At 42.6% G+C, this 22,466-nt stretch overlaps 1 protein-coding gene across 1 annotated transcript in view; it reads left to right on the top strand.

Annotated features, from left to right (window-relative positions):
• The window catches only part of LOC124012486, a 33,735-nt gene extending 17,489 nt beyond the window's left edge, over positions 1-16,246 (top strand). Inside the window, exons 5-6 of the mRNA XM_046326144.1 lie at positions 15,033-15,144; positions 15,302-16,246. Of these exons, the coding sequence (XP_046182100.1) occupies positions 15,033-15,144; positions 15,302-15,807 (618 nt within the window). The 3' untranslated portion in view covers positions 15,808-16,246. The remainder of the gene's footprint in view (positions 1-15,032; positions 15,145-15,301) is intronic.
• The last annotated feature ends 6,220 nt before the right edge of the window (positions 16,247-22,466 follow it).

Here is a 22,466-nt window from a genome sequence, read left to right as displayed (position 1 = left end):
AGTACTGAGTAAAGGGTATGAATACTTACGTAAAGGTGAAAATGTATAAAAATGTAGGCTGTAACATAACAAAATGCGGAAAAAGTGAATACTTTCCGAATGCACTGTAAGCATATTTTTATTTCACCTTTATTAAACCAGGTAGGCCAGTTGAGAACAAGTTCCCATTTCCATCTGCAACCTGGCCAAGATAAAGCAAAGCAGTGCGACAAAAACCACAACACAGAGTAACACATGGGATAAACAAACGTACAGTCAATAACACAATATAAAAATCTGTAAACGATGTGTCCAAATGAAGTAAGGAGGTATGGCAATAAATAGGCCAATAGTGCTTCATTTGAGTCTGGAAGGAGTTTATATAGTCTAGCCAGACACCTAGGTATTTATAGTTGTCCACATATTCTAGGTCAGAACCTTCCAGAGTAGTGATGCTAGCCGGGCGGGAGGGTGCGGGCAGCGATCGGTTGAAGAGCATGCATTTAATTTTACTAGCCTTTAAGAGCAGTTGGAGGCCACGGAAGGAGTGTTGTATGACGTTGAAGCTTGTTTGGAGGTTTGTTAATAACACAGTGTCCAAAGAAGTGCCAGATGTATACAGAATGGTGTTGTCTGCATAGAGGTGGATCAAAGAATCACCCACAGCAAGAGCGACATCATTGATCTATACAGAGAAAAGAGTCGGCCCGAGAATTTAACCCTGTGGCACCCCCATAGAGACTGCCAGAGGTCCGGACAACAGGCCCTCCGATTTGACACACTGAACTCTATCTGAGAAATAGTTAGTGAACCAGGCGAAGCAGTCATTAGAGAAACCAAGGCCGTTGAGTCTGACGATAAGAATACGGTGATTGACAGAGTCGAAAGCCTTGTCCAGGTCAATGAAGATGGTTGCACAGTACTGTCTCTTATCGATGGCGGTTATGATATCGATTGAGCGTGGCTGAGGTGCACCCGTGACCAGCTCGGAAACCTGATTGCAAAGCAGAGAAGGTACGGCGGGTTTTGAAATTGTCGGTGATCTTTTAGTTCACTTGGCTTTCCAAAGACTAAAAAAGGCAGGGCAGGATGGATATAGGTCTGTAACAGTTTGGGTCTAGAGTGTCTCCCCCTTTCCAATCTTTAGGAATCTCAGACGATACAAAAGAGAGGTTGAACAGAGTATTAATAGGGGTTGCAACAATGGCGGACAGATCATTTTTTGGAAAAGAGGGTCCAGATTGTCTAGCCCAGCTGATTCGTAGGGATCCAGATTTTGCAGCTCTTTCAGAACAACAGTTGTCAGGATTTGGATAAAGGAGAAGGGGCGGGCCTTGGACCAGTTGCTGCAGGATGCAGAGTTGTTGGCCAGGGTGGGGATAGCCTCAGTGCAGTGCGCAGCTGGGAGGAGGTACTCTTATTCTCCATGGACTTTAGTGTTCCAAAACATTTGGGAATTATTGCTGCAAAGATGCACATTTCTGTTTGAAAATGCTAGCCTTAGCTTTCCTAACTGACTGTGTGTATTGGTTTCTGACTTCCTCAAAGTTGAATATGGCGGAGGCTATTCAATGCTAGTGCAGTACGCCACAGGGTGTTTTTGTGCTGGTCAAGGGCAGTCATATCTGGAGTGAACGAAGGGCTATACCAAACATGAGAAAAAGAAGAAACCCACACACTGCTCTTGAAAGTAAACACTGCTCTTTAATAAGCTTTAAGTGTCGCCCTCACTGCCTTCAGAGCTTTTGTGAGTTGTTTAAATTAGCACCCTTATGTAGACACAGCCCCACCCACATCCGTTTCACGCATCTAATAGGTTTGGAGTCGAGGGAAAACAAATTAGTGATACCAAATATAACAATGTGCATTTCATAAATATTCAAATAAAGTGTGAAAATAAAACATATTAAACACGTCTGTAAAACCACAATAAGGACTTCGACCTACCAAGCAAGCTTTCATAAATCATTGGGTACAGCGAAAGAAAAACGTAAAACGAGTAATCTGAAATGGGGGCATAATTCATATTCACATTTACACGTTAACATACATCATTAAGACCTCTAAGAAATAATGTCTGGGGGTGAAAATACAAAAATACGGTCGGAAAAGAGTGAATTCTACTAAATCAAATGCCGAAATTAGTATGCAGTTTAATTAAGTATATAGTACGCTTGTGTTGGTATTCGGACATAACCACTGATCATATAACCACTGATCATAGGAGAGTTGATGTGTAATGTAATAAGTAGTACCGTATTTCAGAGAACAGTGCGCATGGATGTTACATTTAACCACGCCTTTAGAGCTATGACGACAACCAATAATATAATTGATCTTCTGTGTAAAGGGAAGTTAAGTGATAACAATTTCCACGTTAGCGTGTTTGTTGTTGTTTGGACGTTTATTAACACCCTGGAACTCAAACTCGTTTAACTGCACAGCGTCACATATTTACCTCAGGGAGTCTTTAATTCACGTTGGAGACAGTACTCGATGTTATTTTTCTAGGTAACGCTAGCTGGCTAACTTCGTAGTTACCGTTAGCTAACATGGCTAACTGTGTAGTTTTTCACACTCAAATAGCCTCCATTATGGAGGTGCTAGCGAATGCAGCCGTGGCAGAGATCTGTAAACTCGTAGACGACGACTATGCAGTGTTTCGTTTGGAAATGTCTCAAAGCCAAAAAGAAAACCGGGGATTGCGGAGGAAACTACAGCTACTGGAACTGAAGGTGTCACGGGAGCGCGGCCTCGCCAGTCGTCCCAGTAGTGTCAAGATCCTCGATCGATACAGAGGAATGACAAGAGGTATATTTTGCAGAAGGCAGAGGCTGCGGGGCCCATCGCCCCGTTCCCCTCTGCGCATGTGTTCAGATGTGTGACCCACAATTGTGTCTTGGTCCTAGAGAATGATAGTGGACTCAAAAGCTTGTTAGCGTGAGCAGCGCTATTGAGTACTTTCACCGTTTTGAAGCAGTAAACTGGGTGGGACTTCATGAGTTAAGGAAGGATCACATTATTCCATTCAGGTATCTTTGACTAGCCAATGAATTATACTCATGAGTAAAAATTACATAACTGCAGGTGCCAGTAAATCGCCAACTTTGGCTTTATACCTATTCAAACAACACAATACAGGTGGCAGTATGCACACTTTCAGTTTGTTTGCCAATTCATAGAAGTAGTAGAAAGAAAAAAAATGGACTACTTCAAAATGGAGATGGCCTTCAATCAAATTGTATTTGTCACATGCACCGAATACAACAGGTGTAGACTTTACTGTGAAATACATGCTTACAAGTGCTTCCCAATGACAGAGTAAAAAAAAAGAAGCAAAATACAAATTGTAACACGAGGAATAAAATACAAGATTGACGCTATGTACATAGAGTATCAGTACCATATCACCAAACATATTTATAACTAACCAAAGATAAGATGTCGTTTTACAGTGGGAACAAGTGAAGCATAGTGGGCAGAACAAGCAAGGAGGTGAACCAAGCAATACCTAGCAAGATACTATTGGCACGTTGTAGTATGTATATTTTTAGTTTTTATTTAACCTTTATTTAACTAGGCAAGCCAGTTAAGAACACATTCTTATTTACAGTGACGGCCAAACCCGGACGACGCTGGGCCAATTGTGCCTTAGACCGCTGCGCCTCCTAAAATGTGCGTGTGCACAAACTCAATGACGTTGCACTCCTTCTAAACAATGCTTTTTTTTTTTTTTACTTTAGCAAAGTATCAAGTCTATAAAACTTGGTGCACTGTGTTCGTAAAATATTGTAGTTTTGGGTACAGAAAATTGAGAGAAGACGTTTCATCTATGAGAAAATGTGCAGAATGTCAGCCCAGTTTCACCTAGTTTAATCCTTTCCCACTACCCGTGACTGGACTTCCTCTCACTACCATATTTGGTGGTGGGAAAACGTTCTAAACGGATGCTTCAGCTTTATAGCCCCTGTAACCTGTCTGGGTTACCCCTTCTGTCTGGGTATCACTGTGCAGGGGTACGAGGTATTTGAGGTAGTTATGTACATAAAGGCAGGGTAATGTGACTAGGTATCAGGATAGATAATAAGCGTAAAATAAATGACAGATTAGCAGCAGTATATAATGTGTGGGTTTGTAGTGTATGTGAATGTGTGCGAGGTCTTTGATCTCCACCCTGTAAGCTGTCTCATCGCCGGCCTACCACGGTCGCGTCGTCAGCAAATGTGAAGTTGGTATTGGAGTTGTGCGTGGCCGTGCAGTTGTACGTGAACATGGTTTAAAGGAAGGGACTAAGCACACACACCTGGGTGGCCTCCATGTTGAGGGTCAGTGTGGCGAAGGTGTTGTTGCCTACCCTCACCACCAAGGGCCGGCCAGGCAGTCTAGGATCCAGTTTCAGAGAGGGGTGTTCAGTCGCAGGGTCCCGAGCTTGGAGAGGACTTTGTCATTGAACACTGAGCTGTAGTCTATGAACAGCATTCTCACATAGTTATTTCCCTTCTTGGGAGAGAGCAGTGTAAAGTGCAATTGAGATTGCGTCATCTGTGGATCTGTTGGGGCGGTATGCGAATTGGAGTGTGTCCAGGGTATCTGGGTTGATGGTGTTGATCTGTCATGTCCAGCCTTTCAAAGCACTCATAATTACAGATGTGAGTGCCGCGGGACCATAGTCATTTAGGCAGGTTACCTTGGAGTTCTTGGGAACAGGGACAATTGTGGTCAGTTTGAAACGTTGAGATCAAATCTTATTGATCACATACACAGGTTTAGCAGATGTTATTGCAGGCTTGTATTCCTAGCTCCAACAGTAATATCTAACAATACATACTAATCTAAAAGTAAAATAATGGAATTAAGAAATACACTGCTCAAAAAAATTAAGGGAACACTAAAATAACACATCCTAGATCTGAATGAAGGAAGTATTCTTATTGAATACTTTTTTCATTACATAGTTTGTGTGATTTTGTTGTCAGCACATTTAACTATCAATGGAAATCAAATTTATCAACCCATGGAGGTCTGGATTTGGAGTCACACGCAAAATTAAAGTGGAAAACCACACTACAGGCTGATCCAACTTTGATGTAATGTCCTTAAAACAAGTCAAAATGAGGCTCAGTAGTGTGTGTGGCCTCCACGTGCCTGTATGACCTCCCTACAACGCCTGGGCATGCTCCTGATGAGGTGGCGGATGGTCTCCCGAGGGATCTCCTCCCAGACCTGGACTAAAGCATCCGCCAACTCCTGGACAGTCTGTGGTGCAACGTGGCGTTGGTGGATGGGGCGAGACATGATGTCCCAGATGTGCTCAATTGGATTCAGGTCTGGGGAACGGGCGGACCAGTCCATAGCATCAATGCCTTCCTCTTGCAGGAGCTGCTGACACACTCCAGCCACATGAGGTCTAGCATTGTCTTGCATTAGGAGGAACCCAGGGCCAACCGCACAAGCATATGGTCTCACAAGGGGTCTGAGGATCTCATCCCTGTACCTAATGGCAGTCAGGCTACCTCTGGCGAGCACATGGAGGGCTGTGCGGCCCCCAAAAGAAATGCAACCCCACACCATGACTGACCCACCGCCAAACCGGTCATGCTGGAGGATGTTGCAGGCAGCAGAACATTCTCCACGGCGTCTCCAGACTCACGTGCTCAGTGTGAACCTGCTTTCATCTGTGAAGAGCACAGGGCGCCAGTGGTGAATTTGCCAGTCTTGGTGTTCTCTGGCAAATGTCAAACGTCCTGCACGGTGTTGGGCTGTAAGCACAACCCCCACCTGTGGATGTTGGCCCTTATACCACCCTCATGGAGTCTGTTTCTGACCGTTTGAGCAGACACATGCACATTTGTGGCCTGCTGGAGGTCATTTTGCAGGGCTCTGGCAGTGCTCCTCCTTGCACAAAGGCGGAGGTAGCGGTCCTGCGGCTGGGTTGTTGCCCTCCTATGGCCTCCTCCACGTCTCCTGATGTACTGGCCTGTCTTCTGGTAGCGCCTCCATGCTCTGGACACTACCCTGACAGACACAGCAAACCTTCTTGCCACAGCTCGCATTGATGTGCCGTCCTGGATGAGCTGCACTACCTGAGCCACTTGTGTGGGTTGTAGACTCCGTCTCATGCTACCACTAGAGTGAAAGCACCGCCAGCATTCAAAAGTGACCAAAACATCAGCCAGGAAGCATAGGAACTGAGAAGTGGTCTGTGGTTGCCACCTGCAGAACCACTCCTTTATTGGGGGTGTCTTGCTAATTGCCTATAATTTCCACCTGTTGTCTATTCCATTTGCACAACAGCATGTGACATTTGTCAATCAGTGTTGCTTCCTAAGTGGACAGTTTGATTTCACAGAAGTGTGATTGACTTGTAGTTACATTGTGTTGTTTAAGTGTTCCCTTTTATTTTTTTGAGCAGTGTATAAGGACGTGCAATGTCGGAGTCCGGAGTATGAATATATATACCGGGGGCAAACTACCTGCCCTCCAGGACACCTACACCACCCGATGTCACAGGAAGGCCATAAAGATCATCAAGGACAACAACCACCCGAGCCACTGCCTGTTCACCCCGCTATCATCCAGAAGGCGAGGTCAGTACAGGGGCATCAAAGCTGGGACCGAGAGACTGAAAAACGGCTTCTATCTCAAGGCCATCAGAGTGTTAAACAGCCACCACTAACATTGAGTGGCTGCTGCCAACACACTGACTCAACTCCAGCCACTTTAATAATGGGAATTGATGGGAAATTATGTAAAATATATCACTAGCCACTTTAAACAATGCTACCTAATATAATGTTTACATACCCTACATTATTCATCTCATATGTATATGTATATACTGTACTCTATATCATCTACTACATCTTTATGTAATACTTGTATCACTGGCCACTTTAACTATGCCACTTTGTTTACATACTCATCTCATATGTATATACTGCACTCAATACCGTCTACTGTATCTTGCCTATGCCGCTCTGTACCATCACTCACTCGTATATCTTTATGTACATATTCTTATCCCCTTACACTTGTGTCTATAAGGTAGTAGCTTTGGAATTGTTAGCTAGATTACTTGTTGGTTATTACTGCATTGTCGGAACTAGAAGCACAAGCATTTCGCTACACTCGCATTAACATCTGCTAACCATGTGTATGTGACAAATACAATTTGATTTGATTTATACAGTACCAGTAAAAATGTTGGACACCTCATTCCAGGGTTTTTCTTTATTTGTACTATTTTCTACATTGTAGAATAACAGTGAAGACATCAAAACTCTGAAATAACGCATTGAATCATGTAGTAACCAAAAAAGTTAAATCAAAATATTTTAATTTGATTTTCTTCAAAGTAGCCACTTTTTTTGCCTTGACAGCTTTTCACACTCTTGGCATTCTCTCAACCAGCTTCATGAGGTAGTCACCTCGAATGCATTTCAATTAACAGGTGTTTCTTTGTTAAGTTAATTTTTGAATTTTTTTTGCTTCTTAATGTGTTTTGAGCCAATCAGATGTGTTGTGACAAGGTAGGTGTGGTATACAGAAAATAGCCCTATTTGGTCAAATACCAAGTCCATATTGTGGCAAGAACAGCTCAAATAAGCAAATAGAAACAGTCCATTATTACGTTGACATGAAGGTCAGCCAATACGTAAAATGTAGAACTTAAGGTTTATTCAAATGCAGTCACAAAAAGCATCAAGCACTATGATGAAACTGGCTCTCATGAGGACCGCCACAGGAAAGAAAGACCCAGAGTTACTTTGCTGCAGAGGATAAGCTCATTAGAGTTACCAGCCTCAGAAATTGCAGCCCAAATAAATGCTTCAGAGTTCAAGTAACAGACACATCTCAACATCAACTGTTCAGAGGAGACACTGAATCCGGCCTTCGTGGTCACATTTCTGCAAAGACGCCATTACTAGAGGACACCAATAACAGGAAGAGACTTGCTTGGCCCAAGGAAAACACCAGCAATGGACATTATACCTGAAGAAAGCTGTCCTTTAGTCTGAGTCCAAATTAGATTTTTTTGTTCCAACCTAAGTGTCTTTGTGATGCGGAGAGTAGGTGAACAGATTCTCATCATGTGTGGTTCCCACCGTGAAGCAAGGAGGAGGTGGTGTGGGGGTGCTTTGCTGGTGACGGTCTGATTTTTTTTTTTTTACATTTAGAATTTAAGGCACATTTAACCAGCATGGCTACTATAGCATTCTGCAGTGATACACCATCCCACCTGATTTGCGCTTAGTGGGACTATCATTTTGCTTTTCAACAGGACAATGATCCAAAACACACCTCCAGGCTGTGAAAGCACTATTTGACCAAGAAGGAGAGTGATGGAGTGCTGCATCAGATGACCTGGCCTCCACAATCACCCGACCTCAACCCAATTGAAATGTTTACGGAGTTATACCGCAGAGTGAAGGAAAAGTAGCCAACAAGTGCTCAGCATATGTGGGAACTCCTTCAAGACTGTTGGAAAAGCATTCCAGGTGAAGCTGATTTGAGAAAATGCCAAGAGTGCAAAGCTGTCATCAAGGCAAGGGTTTCGTCAGCTGTCCGGGTAAAGAGGCCGGATGTGGAATCCTGGGCTGGGTTCAAAACTGCACATTTTAGAGGGCCTTTTCATTGTCCCCAGCACAAGGTGCACCTGTGTAATCATGCTGTTTCATCAGCTTCTTGATTTGCCACACCTGTCAGGTGGATGGATTGTTTTGGCAAAAGAGATAGTAACAAGGATGTAAACAGCATTGAGAGAAATATGCTTTTGGTGTGTATGGAACATTTGTTTTAGTTTTTTTCAGCTCATGAAACATGACCAACACTTTCATATGTTGTGTTTTTATATTTTTGTTCAGTGTATATATGTATGTATGTGATGGGATGTATAGATATTATGGACAGTATGTGGATAGAATATCTGAAGAATACGTGGCTAGAATAGTACATGTACAGCAATAGTTGAATAGGAGGAACTTGACTAGAATACACTATACATATGAAAAACAGTATGTAAACATTTAAAGTGACCAGTGTTCCATGTCTGTGTACATAGGGCAGCAGCCTCTAAGATGTAGGGATGAGTAACCGGGTGGTAGCCGGCTAGTGACCGTGACTAAGTTCAGGGCAGGGTACGACATGGAGGCCGGCTAGTGATGGCTATTTAGTAGTCTGATGGCCTTGAGATTGAAACTGCTTCTGTCTCTCGGTCCAAGCTTTGATGCACCTGTACTGACCTCGCAGTCTGAATGATAGTGGGTGAACAAGCCGTTGTTTGAGTGGCTGATGTCCTTGATGAAATTCTTGGCCTTCTGACACCGGGTGCTGTAGATGTCGTGAAGGGCAGGCAGTGTGCTACCGGTGATACGTTGGGCTGACCACACCATCCTCTGGAGAGCCCTGCGGTTGCGGGCAGTGCAGTTGCCGTACCAGGCTGTGATACACCCCAACAGGATGCTTTCAATTGTGCTTTGGTAAAAGTTTGAGGATCTTAGCCAAGCCAAATTTCTTCAGCCTCCTGAGGTTGAAGAGGCGCTGGTTGCACCTTCTTCACCACACTGTCTGTGTGGGTGGACCATTTCAGTTTGTCAGTGACATGTAAGCTGAGGAACTTTAAGCTTTTCACCTTCTCCACTGCGGCCCCATGGATGTGGATGGGGGCATGCTCCCTCTGCTGTCTCCTGAAGTCCACGATAAGGTCCTTCGTTTTGTTGAGGGAGAGGTTATTTTCTTGGCACTTCTACGCCAGGGCCCTCACCTCCTCCCTGTAGGCTGTCTCGTTGTTGTTGGTGATCAGGCCTACTGCTGGTTTGTCATCTGCAAACTTGATGATTGAGTTGGAGGCTTGAGTGGCCACGCAGTTATGGGTAAACAGGGAGTACAGGAGGGGGCACAGCATGCACCCTTGTGGGGCCCCTCTGTTGAGGATCAGCGAAGTGGTGGTGTTGTTGCCTACCTACACCACCTGGGGGCAGCCCATCTAACACTATGACCCAGTTACACAGGGCGGGTTTCAGATCCAGGGCCCTGAGCTACATGATGAGCTTGGAGGGTACTATGGTGTTGAAGGCTGAGCTGTAGTCAATGAACAGCATTCTTACATACAGTTGAAGTTGGAAGTTCATACGCCTTAGCCAAATACTCAGTTTCACAATTCCTGATATTTAATTCCAGTAAAAATACCCTGTATTAGGCCAGTTAGGATCACCACTTTATATTAAGAATCTGAAATGTCAGAATAATAGTAGATTGATTTCAGCTTTTATTTCTTTCATCGCATTCCCAGGGGGTCAGAAGTTTACATACATTCAATTAGTATTTGGTAGCATTGCCTTTAAATTGTTTAACTTGGGTCAAATGTTCTGGGTAGCCTTCCACAAGCTTCCTCAAGCCATTTTGCCACAACTTTGGAGTATTCTTGGGGTCATAATCCATTTGGAAGACCCATTTGCGACCAAGCTTTAATTTCCTAACTGACGTCTTGAGATGCTACTTCAATATATCCACACAATTTTCTTACCTCATGATGCCATCTATTTTGTGAGTGCACCAGTCCCTCCTGCAGCAAAGCACCCCCACAACATGCTGCCACCCCCGTGCTTCACGGTTGGGATGGTGTTCTTTTGCTTGCAACCCTCCCCCTTTTCCTCCAAACATAACAATGGTCAATATAGCCAAACAGTTATATTTTTGTTTAATAAGAAAAAAGTACCATCTTTGTCCCCATGTGCAGTTGCAAACCGTAGTCTGACATTTTATGACGGTTCTGGAGCAGCGGCCTCTTCCGTGCTGAGCGGCCTTTCAGGTTATGCCAATATAGGACTCGTTTTACTGTGGATATAGATACTTTAGCTCTAACTTGAGCCCAGTGCTGCTATTGCTGGAAATCCATTGGTTTTGGTTTGGATACGTTCATATGGTCACTTTGGGGACGACGTCATATATGCACTTATTGGTAATCTCCTCAATGCTATTGGATGAATCTGGGAACATATCTCAGTCTGTACTACAATGGCGTTGCCCATCACTGACCCATAATGGGACGTCTATCTAAGTCTATGGTTAATGTTTGGATAGTGTGCAATACTTACCCTGATTACTTAGCTATCTTGCACAATTTGTTTTATTTTATTAGGCAGGTCAATTAAGACAATTCTTATTCCACAAAGACAGTATCCTATTCTAACCACATTTCCTATTGTCATACTTTTAAAATAATATGATGCATGGAACATAATCAATAGGGTATGAAGTGCTACCTTACATCCTTGCCAAATGTATACTGTCATCAGTGTACAATATACTGTTGAGCATTGAGAGTAGCTAACCTAACCACTTTTCCCTCAATCATTGTCTCAGGTGAAGGACATCTCACTGGAGGCCACAGGAGCTTTGTGAAGCCAGTGGGACACAATACATGGAGAGATGACCAACCAATCACTATTGATGAGGGGAGTGGAACCTCAACCCAGCACGTTATCGTGATAGAGGTTAGTGTAATAGTATTACATCAAAATTACAGTAATTAAATGTGGCCAGTTTATTTCAGAAAGGCTCTCCTCAGCTATTCATGTTCATCCTTATTTATCTGTCATAAGAGCTTGTGAGTTCACTACGACATTAACTAATTCAACTCATGTGCCGGCAATAAATCTCTCTTGTCAGGCTGCAGAGGCTAGAGGTCCTGGGGTCAAGCAGGAGAGGTCTGAAGGAGTGGAGGACCCACGACACAGCAGAGACATCCAGACAGTAGAAACCACTGGAGTAGCACCCCCTGTAGCCACGGAAGACCTACACACCGCTGCTGCGCCCAAGTCTAGGACACGACGCAGCATCATGGAGGTCAGTGGACCGGCAAACGCCGTCCTCAAGTCAGAGACAGACACCGAGACTTTAACTGTAACACAAAGGCTTTCACACACAGACAGACTGGAGCCACTGGGCTGTTCCCCTGCTCCCAGTTCAGAGTATTTACTTTATGGTAACCCAAGTCCGAGGATGGTTCATTCCCATCGGGACTCCGGTGGCGCATTAGAGATTGGCAGTGATCCGTCTTGTTCTTACGCTACAGAGATGGACCCTGACAACATGACCTTGGGTTTAGAGACACACACTGATCTGTCTAGAGGGGACTGGAACCAGTACAGTAGTAGTGTATACTCGGAAGGGTGTCTAGATAAGAAAGGGGAAGTTGTTGTCAATGATGTGAAAGTGGAGGGCAACGCTCATCTGACATGGAATGTAGACAACACTCATTTAGGAGAAGGACACTCACAAGGCAAAGATTTCTTAGATTACAGGGGAAGCTTAAAGACAAATGTCGCCACCCACTCCCCTTTACAGACGTTCAGGGATCACAACCCAGTATCCACGTCAATGTCACCTTCGGATTCACACGGCCGCGTCCTTTTCGATCAGGTATTGAATTCAAAGGACCAAAGGGCCAAGGCTCGGGGAGCAACATCAGGCAATCGTAAAGAGAAACGGTTCCTCTGCATGTTCTGTAACAAAGGCTTCAGCTGCCTCCAGAATGTAGAGATCCACCAGAGGGTCCACACAGGGGAGAAACCCTTCAGCTGCCCCCAGTGTGAGAAGAGGTTTTCCCAGGCTGGTGACCTGAAGAGGCACCAGAGGGTCCACACAGGGGAGAAACCATACAGCTGCCCCCAGTGTGAGAAGAGGTTTTCCCAGGCTGGTGACCTGAAGAGGCACCAGAGGGTCCACACAGGGGAGAAACCATTCTGCTGTAACCAATGTGACATGCGCTTTGCCCTGGCTGGCAACCTGAAGATGCACCTGAAGGTCCACATGGGAGATTCTCAGAGGAGCCTCAGAATACACCAGCAGAAAAACCATTCCACTCTAACATAGAAAGTAACCATTCTACTCGATAGCTTCTGCTGTTTAGATCAAACACTGCATTAAATATAAAGATTAATTTATTGACAGCAGAAAATATCCAGACGCATTTGCAATAATGAGTGTAACATTTCAGTGGTGAATATTCCTGAATATAATATTGCAACCCGATATGATATATAAGCCTAAAAAGTATGTTACCTAGTGATTCTACTGTGTAGGCTATTTGATTCACAAATGCCTATTTCATTACTTCCATTCAACTACTTTCTTTTTTCCTAAGACACTTTTAATGAGAAAATGAATGCTGTTTATCAAGTTCATGCAGATTTTACATTAAGTTATTTAGCAGATCTTATCCAGAGCGACTTAAAAGCAGTGCATTCATCTTAAGATCGCTGAGTGAGACAACCACATATCATAGTTGCAGCAGGTCCCTGCCTTGATGTTCTTTGCACTCCATGGAGTTGTCAATCAACCGTGATGTGGTCTTGGAGCTGGCAGGTCTTCCCTGGGAGGAAGAGCAGCTCCATCTTGTTGAGCTTGAGGTGGTGGCCTGACATCCAAGCTGAGATGTCTGCCAGGTATGCAGGGAGACCCTTGTGTGTGTGTACCCGTGTATTTAAAACTTGTTTATGTTGAATAAACACAAAATGGGACTTTTTCAGTGAGATTGTTTAGTATACATCACATCTGCTCTCACCCTATTCTGCATACACACAAACACACTTTATACCCAATTAGGGCTGGGAATAGCCAGGGACCTCATGATACAATGTGCCGATATGATTAAATATCGATTTTTATTGCGATTCCATGGTCCAATTAACAGTAGCTTTTAGTGAAAAAATACCATGGTATTTTTTGAGGCGAGTGCACAACAAAACACTTGTCATGGTAACTGGTTTGATATTCACCTATGAAGGTAATTACATTTTGTAATCTTGCTCTGATTTTTCATCCCGAGGGTCCCAGAGAAAATGTAGCATAGTTTTGTTTGATAAAATTCATTTTTATGTTAACGTAGGAACTTGGTCTACAGTTTGACCCAACTGCTGTCTCTGGCTCCACCCCCACCCTGCCCGGTCATCTAGATGAGTGAAAGTTAATGATCCATCATTTATGACATTCCTGTGTAAACATACTTTTTGCATTTTGTATGTTCTCTATAGTGATGTACTTAAATGTATCAATTTACCTATTTGGTACATTTGGACAAACTCCTGGCAGACCTGGTGCGGTAATTCAATTCTTCACTGGATCAGTCTGAAACATTGTACATACTGCTGTCATCTGGTGACCAAAATCTAAATTACACCTAGACTCCTAACTGAAAGTATGGACGTTCGCTTGCATTTCAAAGATGGAACAAAAACATTTTTTTACTAGATCTAATATGTTATGTTCTCCTACATTAATTTCACATTTCCACAAACTTCAGTGTTTCCTTTCAAATGGTATCAACAATATGCATGTCCTGAGCTACAGGCAGCTAGATTTTGTTATGTCATTTAAGGAAAATAGATATATTTTTAAAAAGGGTACGAACCCTTAACAACAATGAAGTAATTCTGTAACTACAGTATAGGACTCAAACATAGTGGAGATGGGTAAACACTCCATGTTGAAAGTGTGTTTATCTGTGTGTACATACCTGAGGGAGTGTATGTCCGTCTGTGTTATCTGTATTACCTGTCTCTTTCAGGAGGAGGGTCCAGAGGTGCTGCTGGTGAAGGGGGAGGGGTGTGAGGAGGGTCTGGGGAACCCTGAGGGGACCATGGTCATGGAGGACAACCAGACTACACCACCTCCTGAACCCACAGAGAAACTAGCTGAGCAGCACAGGACCACCACACACACAGTCTCACTGAGGTGAGCCCACTGAACTACTGTCTGAATGGTATTAGGTCGGGGCACGTATCCACAAAGCCTCTCAGAGCAGGAGAGCTGATCTAGGAGCATTTTTATTATAATGAATAAAGCTATGTAGACAGATGGGGACCTGATATTAGATCAGCACTCTTACGCTGAGACGCTTTGTGGATATGGTCTTGTGTCAAGTAATCAAATTAACACATTTGCATAGTACTCATGGAAATCCCTCGTTGCCCAATCAGAAGATGCTCCATAGCAGGGTGCTCATATCAGATTTCTTGATCCAACATCCTCTCACTCTGTATCTCTTACAGTCAGTAGACATGGAGGATGGGAAGCCTGATCTGCTACTGGTCAAAGAGGAGACAATAGAAGATGAACCAGAGATCATTGATCTGCTGAGTGGACTAAAGATGGGGGAGCAAGGTAAGGGAGAAATACATATAACCTACATACAGTAATAGATCTTCAATGGGAATAGTGATGCACCTGGATATCATTTGAAACGCATAAACTGAACATCTCCAAAATGTTGACTTCTCTGCCATGTTTGTAAAGTCTGTTTTCTAACCTCTTCTAACAGGTGGTTGGCTGGAGGCTAACAGAGGAGACTGGGTGGCCATCTTGGATTCCCAGACTCAGATGGGTGCAGCCAAGGATCCAGGGGACAACATCACCGAGCAGGCCAGGACCAGAGACAACATAGTGGAGGTCAGTGGATTGGACAACGTCCTCAACTCTGGGCTGAGGAACAACACTGTAAACCACAACCAGAAACAGGCAGTCGAACACAAAACAACATCCGAACTTTGTCTCCGTGACAACAGACTGGCTGAGACCAGGGTGAGGCGTAGATTTGGTCCGCGGGGACGAGGAAGTGTCCGTATGCGGCAGGAGAGAACAGACACAGACTCTGCTAGCGATGCTCCGTCCTGCTCCTATAGTTGTGATTCAGAGAGACTGATGGTGTCTCAGATTAACCCCTTAACAGGTGCTGCCTTCAGCCTGCCTTCTATAGGATCTATCAACTGGAACATGCCACAACACAGACACTACCTGGCCTTCATCCTCCTCACACTCTCCTGTTAAACCAGACCTCAGACAATGCCAGTGGCTCAACACTAAATGGCTACAGAAGCCCATTGACAAATTACAGTAGTTGTAACTCTATCAGTAGATCTAGTGGCAAAGAGAAGCGCTTCCCGTGTTTGTTCTGTGGGAAAGCCTTCAGTTTCCCCAAACAGGTGGAGATCCACCAGAGGATTCACACGGGAGAGAAACTGTTTGGCTGCCACCAGTGCCGGGCCAGTTTTTCACATTTGTCCAGCCTGAAGAGGCACCAGAGGGTCCACACAGGGGAGAAGCCATTTGGCTGCCACATGTGCCGGGCCAGTTTTTCACACTCGTCCAACCTGAAGAGACACCAGAGAGTCCACAGAGGGGAGAAATCCTACAGCTTCCCCAGTGTGAGAAGAGGTTCTCCCACCAGCATCAGCTGAAGATTCATCTGAAGATCCACACGAGAGAGAGGCCATTCACCTGTACGCACTGTGGGAAGGAAGAAGTTCTCAGAGAGAAGGTACTTCAGGATACACCAGCAGAAAATGCACACGGCCCATGTATAGTGTATATCCCTCAAACTCAACTCTTGACCTGGAACCCAGTTCCATTGCATTTTTTACTTGTTCTCCTCTAATCAGGCACTGATTTAGACCTGGGACACCAGGTGGGTGTAGGGCTGTTAGTTGCAGTCACGAGTCATTACAGCAGTCAAATTCCAAGTGACCATTTTGTCATGGTAATTTGGCTTCTGATCATTAGTAGCCTACCAAACTTGCTAAACTGCCTGGTGCTCAGCATTCGATTGTCCCTCTTATCACTCGGACAGCAATGCGAATGTCATTGAAAGTCGAATCAAACACTTCATGAGCTTATGTTGCGCAACATTTCTATAAGCTATGCAATTGCTTGAGAGTGTGATGGCCTCTATTAAAAAGAGGATCCCATAAGCGTTCGATAGGCCAACTATATTTCTTAACTTTCCTAATATTGCTTCTCTTTACAACAGGAGTATAGCCTACCTGGCTGGCATGAAAATGAACCACGGGAAAAGCAGCTACCATTAGCTATTCTTTTCCTCCTGCTCCTGTTTTAAGACAGGTGCATGATAATGGTCCATTCCAAATCAAAACTAATTTCACACACATTATTTAGCATATGTAAAAATCAGATTAAATCAAGAATAGACTGATGGATAGTGTTTGACTTGTGAATGATGCGTATTCCTTTTTTTTGCGACTTTTTCGAATCATAGTCCCACCTCATGTAGCCTAGCCCATAGGCTTGGATAAGGTTTGATTCACAACTAAAGTGGCAAAATAACATCTTAAAATGATGCATATTAATCCACGTTACAAGGGGTGTAGAGCCTAACTGGCATACATACACAGCGCGTGTGTCAAGATTCTAAAATGCACTTTTAATAAAAGCATTACATGCATAATCGCATTTGCTATGAGAATGTTTTCCTGCTAATGGAGTATTCACACTTAGCCAACTGCTGTGTGCGCATTTCTGCGCTTATAATGTGAAGAAAAAGCCTTAGGTAATCAACATTTTAAGCTAATTGTTCTGATCTTTTTTGTCAGCCACATTGCTTAAAAAAAATAAAATTGACACTAGTAGATATATTAATTTGGGATCTATTGCAACCCACAACTGTCCCAGACTGTTTGGAATATTTATTTTTTGCAGAATAGAATGGGTCAACTTTTGTACTATGGGGGAATAGTAGATTTACATAGGCCAGTGCTTTTGCTGTTCGTTGGCTGACAAAGTAAATGTAGACAGTTCTTCCAATATCTTCAATATGCGCCTCGAAATTGAATAAGGACATGCACAGTTGCGTCCCCGATGTGTCGGTCTCCACTTGTAGCCTGTGAGAAAGACCTGATCACGTGACTGAGAGCCGCTTCAGAGCACTGTGGTTGTTAATTTCTGTATTACCAAATGAGGAGAAACAAACTTCACACAGAGTTATACTTAAACTACATCTTTAATAATAAGAGTTTTGCAATAGCATTGACTTTCAATGAATCCCTATTTCTAATGAACCATTGAGTGACAACACAAAAGTACAAAGATCTTTTATAGCCAAGATACACCCCTCTCGACCTACATGACGCACAACCGATACATAGAATGGTCACAAGGTTAAGATTTATGTGAAAGGTATCTATAATATACATAGCAGACAGCAACTGCTGTTCAACAGTTTATTGTACAGACCAGTGTCTGGCCCTCCTACTCCAAACTGGAACGGTATCTTCCTGGTACGGTATAGAACAAAAACACCAACTCATCCAATGAAAAGTAAGTAAAACCCCTTGACACCACTCCTGGACAAGCTCACTGAGGGGAGTGAATCTCTAGGTCATATACTACCCCAGGATAAGTTCAACATCAGAGAGAACATACAATGGTTCCATACACCTCCCCCCAATGCCAAAGGAGGGCGCACAGACATTGGAGACAAGTAATTGGTACCCCATTAATCACGCCATCCCTTCACATGGTTTAAGAATAGGAAGACACATTCACATATGAAGACAATGTTCCATCCTGTCCTCTTCCCTTTCTGATATTCTGCATAGCACCAGAAACGTGTAAAAGACAAGCCTGACCTCTCCCCTCTCTGGGCCCCAAGTGACTGAGCCCCAGCTGAGGTAAGAAGTGCAACTGCCAACACCAGAGTCCAAAGGGATACATTCTGATTCATCCGCCACAGCACCCAACCAGGAGAAGGGAATTATTTCCAGGCATGTTTTTCAGGAGGAATTACAGCAACACAAAGGGTATGCCCCTGGGAAATTCGAGGCATTATCAAGTGCTTGCCAAATTGTAATTGAGGCAGCTAAAATGTGTACATCCTGCACACAAAAAAAATTAAAGCAGAGCTCATGCCTTTCATGCACATTCCTTTTCAAACCCTCATTAGTTGCACCATGCAGCCTTAATGTATATCACATTTACTTAAATAACTCTAAATTAAGCATATGAGTACCTGTTTCTTTAGGTTGGTGTTTTATAGTGAGATAATGCCTTAATTTACTTGACAAAGTAGTGAAGATGTAAGAATTTCCTAGGTATTCTAAAATTCATTTTATCCAAGCGAGGGTACCATATTATAGAAAAGGTAGGGTTTAGTTAGAAAGTAATTCTACTTACATTTGTCATTTTGCAGACACTCTTATCCAGAGTTACTTACAATTATTGTATTCATCTTAAACGGCTGCATTGGGCCTTTATCTCAATGTCAAGTACCTAAGTGTAGGCTTGGGCGGTATACTGGGGCATTTGGAAATGGGCATGGAATGTTTTTTTTTCAATACCATTAACTATTTTATGCAATTAAAGTACTGTACTTCACGCTGACTGACTTGGTTATTGTTTTGTAATCATCTTTCTATTAGAATGTTATTTTCTTTTAACAGGGGTTACACAGACAAGAGTGCACCACACAGACTAAGTACAATAACATGAATAAAGAGCAAAATCTTATACAAAAAGGCAGAAATGTATCTCGTATGCTTATGGAGGTGCATTCGGGGTAAACCCTTTCGCAGATAGAAGCCCATTCTTCCTCACCAAATGCATGTCCAATGTCTCTCCCAAACATGTCTCAATGAGGCACTTCTGTTCGATAAAATAGAATGTCAGAGATTAAACCTCTCCGAACAGTAGGATTTGTTAATAGTTTTTCAACTTCACAGTCATTTGAAAACGTAGTTCGACTTTCTTCTGACCCTCTGAAGTGTCTCAGTTGTAGGTACTTAAAAAAATATTTGTTGTGTAAGTCAAACTCAGTTTTTATTGGTGGGAACAATTTAAGAGTGTCCTGAGTAAATAAAAAGGCATGAGGTCAGCAATACTCTTCAACTTCCAGTCCAGAAGTCCAATACTCCTTATCTGACAATTTTACAATGCACTCTTAACTTAGAAGGATGCAAGGAGGTACCTGCAGATTCCAAACATCACTCTGGTCACCGATTGCCCTGTATCCAGATTCTCCTGAAAAAAGGACATAGACGGCAGGGGATATTTTGGAATAAATAATTTAGCCGAGGAAGCACATTAATCCTGCCAAAAAGAGTTTGGTAGGGTAGACCAGTTAATCCAATCCTGTTTTATCTTTGTGAGCAAAGGTATATAATTTGGAGTCACATATGTCCAAGTATATTAAGCCTGTTTCAGTCAATTGGAATGGATATATTGTTTCTAAGTTGATTGTAGAGGGGATATTCAAAGGTAATGCCATGGATTTATCCACATAAAACTTTGTTCCCTGACAGGTTACCATATTCAGGTATGATGTCCATTACTGCAGTGACCGAGGTCTCTGGTTTAGACATGTATAAAAGCACATCAGCAAATAATGAAATTCTATGCTCTTCAATCACCCATAAAGATGCCCCTGATGTTATTGCTAGACCTTATTGCCTCCGCCAGTGGTTCTATGACTAACGAGAACAGAGCAGGAGAAAAAGGACAGCCCCTATTGATAGGAAATCTCTAATTTACCACTTGTGTTAACTGCCGCTGATGGGTCGGAACAAAGTCATTTTACTAAATTAATAAAATGGTCACCCAGATAAACTTTTTCTAATACAGCATGGGGCGGCAGGGTAGCCTAGTGGTTAGAGCGTTGGACGAGTAACCAGAAGGTTGCAAGTTCAAACCCCCGAGCTGACAAGGTGTCGTTCTGTCATTCTGCCCCTGAACTGGCAGTTAACCCACTGTTCCTAGGCCGTCATTGAAAATAAGATTTTTTTCTTAACTGACTTGCCTAGTTAAATAAAGGTTAAAAAAATACAAGAATTTTCACTCAACTCAATCAAAGGCCTTTTCGGCATCGAGAGAGACAATGAGTGCATGGTCTTTAATTCTGCCACGGTGGTTTATGATATTCAGAGCATGTCTCACATTGTCTGTTCCAAATCTGGCTTTGACAAACCTGCGAGCAAGTGTCTTGGTGACTATTTTAACATCAACTCCTAGCAAACTGATACTGTTGAAATCAGAGGTTTACATACACTTAGGTTGGAGTCATTAAAACTTGTTCTTCAACCACTCCCCAAATTTCTTGATAACAAACTAGTTTTGGCAATTCGGTTAGGATATCTACTTTATGCATGACGCAAGTCATTTTTACAATTGTTTAAGGCATTGCCTTAATAGTTTCCCTAACTAGTTTCCCTCATCTGATCTAGTGGGCAAGGTTAGCTTATTCAGCCATTTTGTTGTTCGATCTTGTACATTGTGAAGTATAAAGAGATTTATAGAAGTCGCAAAACGTATTCTTGATAAGAAATAGAGCCATTTGCCATTCTTAGAGTTAATAGAGCTTTCATTTTGTTAATTTTTAAGTTGGTGTGCAAGTAGATGGCTCGGACGGTTACCAAACTCATATTTTTGCTTGGTAAATTTTTATTTTATTTATTTGACATGTTTTGTATGCTCTACATAGTTTGGCCTCAGCTAGTGAATTCTAGTTTGCCTGGGTTGGTTGTTAATGAAGAAGTTCTAAATGCTTTACTTCAGCCTTCATTTTTTTCCCTATTTTCAATTCTAAGCTTCTTGATCAGAGAGGCTTGGGAAATGATATGACCCATTTTGGTTGCTTTTAACAGCATCCAAGATAGTTGCAGTTGAGACAGGAGAGAGTTGGAGATAATGTGAGAATTTATCACAGAGCAGAATCCTTCATTGTTAAACAGAGACGTATTAAGTCTCCAATATCTCATTTTGGGAATTGTTTTGCCAATTTCAATATCTATATACACTGGGGCATGGTCGGAAATTACTATAGAATCAATAGCACATGACTGGACAACAAGAGGGCATGAAAAATTGTCCAATCTAGAATATGAATGATGGGGTCTCGAGTAGATAGTATAGTCTCTGACATTAGGATTTAGCTCTCTCCATACGTCTACTAAACCACATAAATCACAAATGTATGGAGATTGGAGCAGTTGATGATTTATCCAATTTACCCAAAGTACAATTAAAATCTCCTGAAATAAACCATAGTCCCTTGCATTGTTGGTTAAATAATAAAATCATGTCAGACAAATTTGTAGGAGTATGTTTGGGGCATATACATTTAGTATAGTAATATATAGTAATACCAAGTGTATTACCTGTAATCAAAATAAATCATCCTTCAGGATCTGTATCTTGGTGCTGAAATATAAAATGGGACATTTGAGGATGGCAGTGCCTCTTTTGTTTGAACTAGAAGAAAAGTACACCTGGCCCACCCAGTCCCTCTTCAGTTTAGCATGTTCTGTTGAAGATAAATGGGTCTCCTGTAGCATAGCAATTGAAACCCTTTCCTTTTTTTAAGAATGTTAGAATTTTCTTCCTCTTGACCACATAGCCACTGCCCGGTACATTCCAGGAGACTGCTTTAAATTAACTATTTATGTTACAGTAGTATTAAAGAATAACTTAACCCAGACTGAGTAGTGCATCACAGAAAATAAACAATTAAGACGTTTGTGTAACCCTAAACCAAAATATAAAAAAGAACGTTTAGAAAAAACCCACTGCCGAGTCCAAATGAAACGACAGACCCCACAAACAGTACTTACTCTGTTTGTCACTTTTCTAACAGGAAGCCCTCTAAGGGTTTTTAAGAAGAAAATAAAAAAAGTTTCACTATGTTGACATAAATTAACAATGTG

Source organism: Oncorhynchus gorbuscha, linkage group LG24 (genome assembly GCF_021184085.1).
Source record: "Oncorhynchus gorbuscha isolate QuinsamMale2020 ecotype Even-year linkage group LG24, OgorEven_v1.0, whole genome shotgun sequence".
In the NCBI taxonomy this organism is placed as follows: domain Eukaryota; kingdom Metazoa; phylum Chordata; class Actinopteri; order Salmoniformes; family Salmonidae; genus Oncorhynchus; species Oncorhynchus gorbuscha.
The sequence above is the reverse complement of the archived record's forward strand: the minus strand, read 5'-3'. Positions and strand labels throughout refer to the sequence as shown.